Below are 12,319 nucleotides of genomic sequence, written 5' to 3'. Positions count from 1 at the left end.
CCCATCCTGTGTAGAAATGTAGAAATAGTCAGGTGTGCCCTCCCCCCATCCGACAGAGAAATATTGTAACAGTCAGGTGTGCCTCCCCACCAATCCTGTGTAGAAATGTAGAAATAGTCAGGTATGTTCCCCCTCTCAGCTATGCAGAAATGTAACAACAGTCAATGCCAAATGATCGATGGATACCCTGCAGACACAGCATGCAACACAAAGATCAGCACTGCAGTACAAATTACCTGGACACGATCCACACATGCAACACAGACGGTCATACTGGGCATGCTCACACACTTAGAAATGAAGGCCATGTCTGCAAACACCAGTGGACCAGACATATCTGGCAGTTGCAGTTGTTGGTGCAGATACTCGTCAGTATGCACCACTCATGGCTTGCACACACAGTGGATAGGAATACAGACATATATGTCATGACAACACACTATAATAAGCCAAAGGCAGATGTACATAGATGTGTGGAAGAGGGTGACTGTGACAAGGAGCCATCCAGGCCTGTCCCACCCAACACACAGCCAAAGGGCCCCAAACCCATGAGGTGCAGATGTCACTCACTGCAGATACTAGCCACCAGTATCTGTCAGCATTACAATCTATGTGGTGAACGTGCCAGCTGTGCAACATGACTGTACAAGGAAGTAGTCATCTAGCAGCTGTATACAAGTACCTGTGATATTAGACCCCGTGCGTGCCTGCGTGTAGCATGTCAACCCCTAGATGTATGGCTTATGGCCCATGCACACACACCACCCTCCCCATAGCCCTACTATGACTAGCCTGCTGAGGTCATCAAATGTGAAATACACCTCTGGAAGAGTTGTAGCTCCGTAATTTCTGTGGCGCATCACATACCTGCGTACTGCTGTAGTGTGCTAAACTAGTTAGTTAGGGTTCTAACCCCAGACTTGGCAGCTGTTTGTGTGCATGTCTGACTGTGTAGAGAGCAATGCTTTTTAGGGTACTCACACTCCTCACAATTTATATACTCAACTCTGGCAAAGCTGCTGATGTCACCCACCTAGAAATGCACCTCTGTGAAGGTTGTAGCCCAGTAATCTCCATAGCGTGTCCTGTAACTGCGTACTGCTGTAGTGTGATAAAGTAGTTACGTAGTTGTTCTAATCCCAGACATGGCAAGTGTGTGTGTGTGTCTGTCTGACACTGTCTGTGAAGACAGCAATCCTTTTTAGGGTACTCACACTCCTTACAATTAATATAGTCAACTTTGGCAAGGCTGCTGATGTCACCCACCTAGAAATACACCTCTGGGAAGGTTGTCACCCAGTGATCTCTGTAGTGCATCCTGTAACTGCGTACTGCTGTAGTGTGGTAAAGTAGTTGGGTAGGTATTCTAATCCCAGATATAGCAAGTGTGTGTGTGTGTGTGTGTGTGTGTGTGTGTGTGTGTGTGTGTCTGTTTGAGCCTGTCTGTGTAGAGAGCAATGCTTTTTTGGGTACTCAAACTCCTTACAATTCATGTACTCAACTTTAGCAAGGCTGCTGATGTCACCCACCTAGAAATACACCTCTGGGAAGGCTGTAGCCCAGTAATCTCTGTAGTGCATCCTATAACTGTGTACTGCTGTAGTGTGATGTAGAACTCTGATTGGGTTCCATCCCCACCCCATGGCAGTTCTGGATGTTTTGTGTATGTTTCAATGTTTGTGTATGGAGCAATGCATCATAAGCTAGTCACACTCAGAACATTTCACATGGCCTACTTTGGCATTCCTGCTGATGTAATTCATTGTGGAATACACCTTTGGGGAAGGAGTTCTCTAGTAATCCCCATGATGCGTCCTATAACAGCTCCATGCTGTAGTGTGATATAGACCTCTGTCAGGGGTTCTATACCCACATATGTCAGTTGTGGATGTTTTGTGTGTGTGTCACTGTCTGTGTAGGGAGCAATGCATTTTAGGCTAGTCACTCTGAGCTACAATGCAGACCATTGTCATGTGGCCTGATGCCAAGGTATACCCATCACCTACCCTTGTATAGTTTGCTGGCACAGTCGACCACCACACACCTGTGCAGACATGCATGTCAGTACTAGCACCCTGTGTATTTGTGTGTGTTGTATGGTGCATATGTTCAGATCTACACTCACTACAACCCCCATGAGCATACTGAAGCATGCTGTCTGATGTCAGACACTTCCTCATACCCTTTGCTCATACAACCTCCATATGACCCATGTGGTGCATGTGATACCTGCACAGTGATGGGTTGTGGTAATCCCACTACTGATGAGTTGTACTCCTGGCCCTGCCAAGTGTGTCAATGTGTGTGCATCCCTGTGAGAGTGTGGCTGTGTTGACCCTGGCACCTGTTCATGCGGACAGGCACATGTACATCACCTACCGTATAACTACCGTATCCCTGTTGCAGATGTCACTCACCATCACATATATGTTCTGAGTGCTCCACAACAGGTAACCCATGTGGTGCATCCAATAACTGCATAGAACTGTGATAGCACTACACAGTCATCAGGGGGTTGATACCCTGTGCTGGTAGGTGTGTGACACAAACATGCTTCAGTTTTACTCTCCCACCACTCCCTGACATGCCTTTGCCTCTAACTGCCTCTTCCACTCCCTCTCTGGTGGATGCGGAGACCTACACCTGCTTTGCTTAAGCAGCAGCATGTGTATTTTAAGTGATGCTCATGATCAGCTGATGGCCTCTGCACAAATTGCAACCCTCCCCTAGCTGATTGCATGTGGAACAGCTGTGGTAACATTCTCATAGCCAGTTGCATGGAAACACACTCTGATATCTAGGAACATCATGGTGGTGTTGGCCATTTTCATTCACTGTGAGCAGAAACTATATATGTTGTTTGGCAAACAGCATCTCAGATGGATTGGGGATTTACCTCTAACAACATACACTGTGGAAACAGGGCAACAAACAGGAGGGGGATGTGCCTGACCTGACTACGGACTGTAAGTGCTGCTATACTGCATTTGGAGTAATGTTGGTTTAACAGTGTGTGTTTGGATATGGCTGTCCTACATGTCTCAATACCTGCCATGTCAATTCCATGTTTATGAGGAATCCCCATCTGCAAGGTAATCTGCAGACTGGGCAGTGTTGTGCCTTTAGTTTCATGTGTTACCCATGGAGCATCTATCTGTGGACTGCAGAAGGTAGTGTAAGGATTGCAGTCTGTAGATGGTGAAAGCTGTGACAGTTACTGACTTCATATCCCTCGTAGGACATATGTTGCAACAAACACCGTTACAACAGTAAATGTTATGAGGTTATCACAGCAACATGTCAATATTGGCCCTGTGTATGTGCTTCCAACCACACCTCTGTCAACCTTTGTACATATGTCGTGCATGAAGTTGTGCATATGTGCTGTACACCGTAATGAGTGTCATCATATCTGATAACAAGCCAGTGATATATGGGACTGCTACACATGTTATGTACAGTAGGAGTTATATTTCAAGACATAACCTGGACATTCTGTGGATGTTTGTACAGTACTGAGGTCTGTATACTTATGGTGAACGTCGACAGTGTGTGTATTGTTAATATGTTCTTTAGTCTGTGTACAGACTGTAGTAGATGTCATTGTTCTAGTTCCCCTCCTATTTGATGTTACATGCTGCTCCACTGTATGGTACAGTATTGGCGTACGTGTTTGTAGGGCCATACACACATGTCCCATACCACAGACAGCCATCAGACCACACTGTGTAGCAGCCCAGTATATGTAGGTTCAGTCTGTGAGTGGCACATATGAGGATGGTGTAGAACAGATAGTCCATATACTATAATATTATGCTAGCTTACCAAATGTGGCTGTGGCTGTGGCTGCGTTCACATTGGTTGTGGTTAAGCACTTTCACACAGGTGTATCTTACCCTGTGCTGTGACATGCCTGTTGAGCATGCTATATATGCAGGTACATTTGCATTCCCCCACAGGGGATGTAGGCCAGTGTTGAGCCAGTCTGCCTGTAGCCTTCACAGTGCATTGTTACATGCCTAGCAGCTTAGTGTACTTACCCAGTGAGATGTCATGTGCAGATACTTGCTAGATGTACTGCTGCCAGGTCTCCCATAAAAGTTATGTATGTCAGACAGAGCACTGGGATGCTGTACAGATGTATGCCAGTATCTAGTGGGTAGTATGTGGCCATGGCACCCCTGTACCAGTGGTCATTATGTGTCAGGCCAGACAGGGGTGTGTGAATGCATAACCTATGGTGGCAAATGTATTCCAGTCGTTATGTGTTATACCCATCTACATGGCTGTCTACATCCATACTGTCAGGCATGGTACACATTTTGCACTAAGGGCTTATGTGTATACCTTTGGACTGTACAGAGTGTGTCAGAATTTCCACATATATTGGACAGTATCTCTGCTGCAGTCCATAGGGGCACTACTTGCTAGCAGTGGTACTTTACAATGATGTCCTTAGGATGTCTGTCAGTAGCCAATGGCACACGTTATAAGCAGATTTGACCTCTCACACACCATGTCTGTGAAGACAATCCCGATGACAGTAGCAATAGTCTACTAATATACCTGCTATACATACCTGACATTGCCTTCCACTACAACTTTGGGACTATAGGGGCTGGGGTAGGGCTACACTCCATGTCCAGGACATATGGTGGATATATATGTACATATACTTATCCATATATATATATATATATATATATATATATATATATATATGATTACACATGTGCAGTACATCCAATTACCACTGTCATGGCAGCCACCCAGTATACATCCCTACTTCATGTGAGCGTGGTCCCTTTACATTTCCTGTGTGACGGATATCCTTCCTGTGTGTGGGCATCAGTGTTACAAACAGCAGGTAGCAATACCTCTTACAGGAGAACCGGCACACTTAGGGCAGCCACATATTTGTAGGAGGATCAGGAACTACAGACAGATTGTGAGTAGAGTTGTGTTATGCTTTGTATAGTACTGGTGTTACAAGGTGTGTGTGTACATACTAGTTTACCTTGGAATGCAGTCTGTCTGCATAGCTCACAACAGTGGGCCTATCCTCTTGCTGGCAAGAGGTATGCCTATTATGTTTTGTCTGTCCACCACACAGGTCCTGTGTCAGATATTACACTGGCAGTGTGTGTGTTGAGTGCTATCATTACATGGCTACATCCATTTGTGTTTCTAACCTCAATTCCCTGACTAAGGGTATGTTGCAGACTATCCTGTAACACCAGCAGCTTGCTTAGTGTATGGCAACAGTTTTCCACATATCTGCCTGTGTTCCAGCCTCTGTCCTTCACCTACATATCAAGCTTTGTGCATATGTCATGCTGTTGGGGGTTGTTCTGTAGTGGGCTGTGAGTATATCACACTGTCATTGCTGCCATCAGTCCACTGCTGTTGTATCCTCCACACATATGGTGGGGCTGGGGCCATATATGTGTGGGCGTCACCTTCACAATGCATGTGTGCCCTTATGCACTCCAGAGGCTAGTGTATGTAACAGTGGGATATGGCCCTGTATTATTGAGTCTGAGGGGGAGCACCATAAATGATCTATGCTGTTACAAAATGTGGCGGTATCAGGGATGAGCTGCCTTAAGGTATCTGGATGTACAGTACTATATACTTCACCTATATTTACATTACTAACATGAACTGGGTTAATGCAAGCCTACTGCCTCCTGCCATACAGACTGTTCTGTTTGTCGGTGTGCTCGTGATGGTGTCAGTTATGCCTTGTTATGTAACAGCTACAACCCATTTGGTCACATGACGTCTTTACCACCTACTGAGTTTGTACAGACTGTAGATAGAGTCTGCTGAACTATACACCTGAATTACATACTGTTGATTGTTTGGTATCCTGTGGCCCAGTCTGTCTTCACTATTGTACAGTTTGAAGGGCTTGGCCTAGACAGCAACAGTTGTGAACCTTTCCAGACTACTGTATTAGTGTAACTGTTTCACAGTTGCATTACTCTGCTGGTTGTCAGTGTCTGAACAACTATATGACATGGCATATAGAACTGTAATAGTACACAATGAAAGGCTTTCTATTTCTGCAAACCTGCATGTGATGTTTTTCCTATGACCTCTCTGTGGGTATACGTTGCAGGCAATGATTGTCATTTGTATGGGTGGCCCATACAGTGTCCAGTTGTTCAATTGTTAACTGTAGGCATAGTGCCTGTTACATATTGTGTGCACCTTCTACATATGTATCTTACGTGTAGTCACATATATATATATATATATATATATATATGGGTTTCATACACTAGATCGAATTTTCACTAATTCGAAAAAGTGCATGGAACGCACACTGCAGAGAAAGTGCATTTAATCAAAAGTGCACTTACGCGAAGTTCAGTACAATGAACGGGTGTTGTACTGAACTTCCATGCAATACTCACAGACCTTAGGGTTAGGGCATGGGTCATAGTAAGGGGATAGCCCTACGGGTTATCCCCTTACCATGACCTGTGCCCTAACCCTAAGGTCCGTGACTACTGCAGCACAGTGAAGGACATAGCAATGTCCTCCACTATGGTGCGATAGTCACAAACCTTAGGGTTAGGGCATGGGTTAGGGTAAGGAGATAGCTTTACTAACTATCCCCTTACCCTAACCTGTGCCCTAACCCTAAGGTCTGTGACTACCGCACCATAGTGGGGGACATAGGTTGTTTTTTATGTCCTCCACTGTGCTGCGGTGTTTTCGGTGAAGTGCACTTATGCAAAAGTTCACTTTCATTAAAGTGAACTTTAGCAGAAGTGAGGCTTCCTATTACAAGTTCGAAGTAGTGAACTTTCGTTCTTGTAATAGGAATCCCTATATATATATATATATATATATATATATATATATATATATATATATCTATATATCTGCATATCTGTGTCTGTGTATCTGTATACTGGGGATGTTGATGGCTTCCACATATTACATTTGCTATGGGAGCCAGTCTGTACTGCATGATTTGTTATCAATACCAGCCTGGCATCATACACGTGGGATGTAGTACTGTTAACATCTTGTGCCCACGTCATGTCAGGTCCTGGTTATGGGATCTGAAACACTTTGTAGTGTATTGCAGGGTGGACATGTTTGGCTGTGGTGGGGGCGGCCAATTACTACAATACGTATATTGTTTGGGGCCTCCCAACCCCATTGACGGTGCATGTGGACATATGTGTTTCTGTTAATCCACCATTGCTATCTACGGATGTATGCCCATATATAACAATATAGGTATATATATTTGCTTACATATTTCTAACTATGTCCGTATATACCTACGGAGATATACATCTGCGTACATATATGTAACCATGTAACCTGCTGTGTTTATGTGGACATACAGGTGGTGTTTTATATATATATATATATATATATATATATATATAGATAGATAGATAGATATATTATATATATACATGTATATATAGAGAGAGAGAGAGATTTGCGTGTATATATGTTCATTTGTATCTATATCTATGTATATATTTCAGACTATATATATATATATATATATATATATATATATATATATATATATACATAGTTACAAGTATAGATATGTAGTATCGGTTTAGATATGGATATACAAGGAACCACAGAAAAAGGAAATTATCTGGAAAGACCCTGATACTCCAGTGCTGAATGAACACCAGTTAAAGACTGTTTTACCTAGGTTTCGTCTTTATTGTTACAGACTTCTTCAGAAAATAACATAATTACACACACGCATACATCTAGATGTCGGTATACATTCTCTGTAGTGTTGCATGACTGAGCTGGATGTTATGTTAACGACGACATCAGAGTTATGTATATCTGGCATGGCTTAGTGGTAAATCACTTTAGGTATGGTGTGCAATGTCTTCGGTTCGAGCCTTGCAGAGGCTGTTGATTTTGTTTCTGGGCGGAACACGGGCCATTGGATACTGACTGATTATGGCACTTTAAAGCAGTGCATCTTAATTAGACAATAATTTAGTTATCAGGAGGGAAACCTGTAGTGCCGTATGTATACCAGGGTCGTGTGTTTCCTGTATACCTGAATTAGATGTTCCTATTAGGTTTCATGTGCATACCGGGCAACCTTTTGTACCACGTGTGCTTTGCGATACCTACAAATAAAACCGTTAGTGTAAACAAAGTCACACGTAAAGTCTATTATTACCAGGGAAACATTCGTCCCATGCAGAACAACCCAAAAATTGGGTATTCTACTTTCCTCTAAAAGCATGGCTGCAAAGGTATGCATAGCTATGTGCATGGACTACAGCGTTTGGCAGACCTAGAATAGTTGGGTTGGGACAACGTACAGGATGAGTCCCAAGGGGAGGAGGAGTGGAGGGTGGGCAATGTGTGGTGGTGTGGCAGCTACAGGCCGGTAACCAGGGAAGGGATGGTGGCTGCGTGTGTGCAGCGGGGGGGTGTACTGTGGGTAAAGTAAATATGGGTCGAGGAGTGGCTGGGTTGGATGGGCCTGTACTGGTTGGCCCGCCTAGTGGGTGGAGGAGATGGGAATGTGATATAAACATATGAAACATAAAAAAAGACTAATTTAAATCCCTATTTAAATGAAACACAATAAAATGAACTTGGTAGTGTATTGCAGGGCAGACGTGTTTGGCTGGGGGGGGTATGCCAGTTTGTACGAGACATATATTGTTTGAGGCCTCTCAACCCCATTAACAGTGCATGTGGACATATATGTTTCTGTTAATCTACCATTGCTATCTACAGATGTCTGGCCATATATACCTATATGGGTATATATATTTGTTTACATATCTATAACTATGTCCGTCTATACCTCAGAGAGATATATCTGTGTACATATATGTAACTTGCTGTGTATATGTGGACATATAGGTGTTGACATGTGTATGTGTAGCTGTCGTCATTTGCATGTATATATGTACATATATTTGTATATATATATATATATATATATATTTCTGGATATTTACATATATATATATATATATATATATATATATAAAACTACATATACAAATATGTAGTATCTGTTTAGATATTAATATATTTACACACACACACACACACACACACACACACACACACACACACACACACACACACACACACACACACATACATCTAGATGTAGTATATATTCTCAGTACTGTTGCATGACTGGGCTGGATGTTATGTTTCTGAAAACATCACTTTTATGTACATCTGGCATGGCTTACTGGTAAATAACTTTGTGCATGGTCCTGGGTCTTGCAGAGGCTATTTATTTTGTGGCTGGGCAGAACATGGGCCGTTTGATACAGAGTGATTAAGGCACTTTAAAGCAGTTGTATGTGGGTTTGCACGTAGCTAAGCACTGCTAACGTCCAGTTACAGTTTCATATACTCAGTTAGCTTCCACATTGGTTAATCTGTATAGGCAGTGCTTACCCCCACACAAACGCACATAAACTAGCTTACTAGTGCTTACATATGCTTACTACTGCTTAGTTATGCTTACACCTGGTTACCAGAGCCTTATTCATTATGACACTGCTATTTCACATGTGCATTTCTTGCAGCACTGTAGTTCCTACATATGTGTTATTTAGTGGGTTTTGCAACATAACTATTGGTTATAACGTGCTTTGCCATATAAAATAGACTGTGCTGCAGTGGGACTCGAACCAAGATTGACTGCACATGAGGCAACCGCCCTACCCACTACAGTATTGCTGTACTGCTTCATTTGCATATAGCTTGCTTTTTATCCTCTTTTTGCTATTTAAGCTACATTGACCATAACTAAGCGATGGGCAAACCCGCACACCTACGGTTAAACTTCGTCCGTTTCATTTCAAATAAATATTCATTTTTATTTTCTTTATTCACTATTGCTCTTATACATGTGGGGGGATGTTGCTGGGGGTATGCATACATCTATGGGTGGTCTCGCTCATTGTTTACTACTTTTCTGCAGTCCTTCATTGCAGGGGTGTGTATATTCTGAGAGCTCTGCTCTCATATACGCCCCCTGCAGTCGTACACACACCGTGTAAACCTAGGAGCTCGGCCAGCGTGTCTTTATTACTATGCATGGCGTGCTTCCATCCTCATCCTACATAGGCGCTTCCGTGCAGGACTCCCTTAGTAGATTAGTGAATCCGGGGGAGTATCTTGGGTCATTTGGTTTACTTTCTTGTTTTACGCTGTTATGAGATGCTCTAAGAAATTTGCATTTTTAGAGAAAAAAATTGTCACATCTGCTGTTACTCAAGAAGACAACCTCTTCATTCCTGAAGCCTTTTATTGACCAATCAGTTTTGTTTGTTGACTATATGAGCTACGACTGCAGGATAGCAGAGAAGAGAAAATCACCAATTTTTAAAACTAAGCAGACTTTATGTTCAAGCAATGACAGTGACATCATTTTTAGTAAAGCATGTAGACTGGCCTTAAAAGAAGAATATGAGATGTCAGATTCTGTGTAGTATCCATTACAGACAAAGACATGCCTGTACAATGAGGTGCTTGTTTAAGAACTGATACTATTTTCACAACATGTCCCCCTTGTATCATCTCCGTTCAAGCCTACTCCTAAAATGGGACGACAACAAATGGGCAATCCACTCCTTGCAATTCTAACTGGCTGTCTAGTGAAAATGCATTTCCAAATCTGGATACTAACTACTACTTCAACTGAAATATAGTCGGTTTTGTCATTAGGGAACTCTGCATTCCAATGAAGCAGAATGCAAGAATGCTTAGCACATTTATACTACAACCAAAACAATTTTTTAACTTTGATCTCCCCACACATATGCAGCATCCATAACTGTGAAGGAAAGTGATACTCTTGATTAAAATTCAAGCAAAAGCATTCCATTTACTTTTCGGTGAGGTTATTAAAGTGGAAATCTAGCTGGTGGGTGTAGGATGACACAACACCTTTCAGCCAGGCCCAGCATGGTAATATAGTGGACTGAGCTTCCAAGATACAAACAGAATAACCTGGGTTTCCTTTGAAATGGTATTTTTGAATAAAAACTTTTTCAGTGTGGAACTGTCAACACCACTAAGTTGAACAGGCAAGATTTGAACAGTTGTCTCCTAACCATAGAAAACATCTCATACACTTCAGAACTAAAACTTAGGCTTTAAAAATACCTTAATAGGGAGAGTGAAAACATTTCCTGTGCTACTGTTAGCAAATTAGTATGAAACCTTGCAAAATGGCACAAAACATTCGGATTATTAATAAAACATAATTATTAGTGAAAATATAACCTTCTTAACCCCAACTATTAACAATTGCTAAAATGTTACTATTTTGTCACCAACATCGCCACCACACTCCAGCATACACTTCAGATGACAAAGTACAAAATTAAAAATGACACAGCTACACTAATGTAAAACAGAGTTTCAGTACTTACCTATGTGTACTAAGCCAGATAATATATAGATAAATGCTGTCCACTCTGAAAAAAGAAGTGCACATTAAATCTGTTCAGTTTTTATTTCTGTACAAACATTTTCATATATCCTAAAACTTTACTTCACAATTACATTTTCATAAAACCTAGCAATATTACTGCAAATACATTCAAATACTATGTTGCAGACATATTACCAAGAAATTTAATGGCAAGAATAAAAATGCAACAGTACATGAACAAATAATGGATAATAAACCTGGCATAAAAATAACCACAAAATAATCACTAGCATATATGCTAAATTACCACCGAAAACCCATGCATCATGCAAATTCTGTATTACAATCTTGACTCCACTAATTACAGGGTGTTTTCCACCACCACTGTAATGATCAGCTTATTGCAAACCATCGAACAGTTTATTAGTCAAGCACTGTTTTACCTGCTAATCAATGAAATGACTTATAAAAGAATTAAAAGTGAACTGGAAAATGACCTTGTGTACAAGGAGGCATTCAGATGTGTCCGATGTCCATTTTGCCACTGAGGTAAAACTTTCAGTGGTAAAAGGCCTGTCATTCAGGCACAGATATCACTTCTCAATTTTTATTTGTATGCCTTAAGCTGAGGTGCAATTCAGTTCATACACATGGTTTTACCATACTCGGAAAAAGAGTATGAGTAATACAATACTTGGCTTTTTTAATGCAGTGGGAAGATTTATTTGGTTCTCAGCAATCCAACAATTTATTTTTTTGTTAAGGCATAATTGGAAGCTGAATGCTTAAACGAATATCACAATTCTGAAACAACCACAATTATAAAGAAAGAGCGTGGCATAATGAACTGAATTTAAGTCTGGTTACAGATAAGTTTATGAGTAT

General features: G+C 41.6%; 1 protein-coding gene across 4 annotated transcripts in view; it reads right to left on the bottom strand.

The window, feature by feature from the left end:
- Positions 1-12,319, bottom strand: part of PIR (pirin) — a 723,908-nt gene that overhangs the window by 280,014 nt on the left and 431,575 nt on the right. For all 4 annotated transcript variants that reach the window (XM_044073077.1, XM_044073074.1, XM_044073075.1 and 1 more), the window contains one exon: positions 11,433-11,477. In XM_044073077.1, the coding sequence (XP_043929012.1) occupies positions 11,433-11,477 (45 nt within the window). The remainder of the gene's footprint in view (positions 1-11,432; positions 11,478-12,319) is intronic.

Source organism: Protopterus annectens, chromosome 5.part1 (assembly GCF_019279795.1).
Source record: "Protopterus annectens isolate FY-2018-M chromosome 5.part1, PAN1.0, whole genome shotgun sequence".
Taxonomy (NCBI): domain Eukaryota; kingdom Metazoa; phylum Chordata; order Ceratodontiformes; family Protopteridae; genus Protopterus; species Protopterus annectens.
Note: the sequence above shows the minus strand (reverse complement) of the source record. Positions and strands in the feature narration are given on the sequence as shown.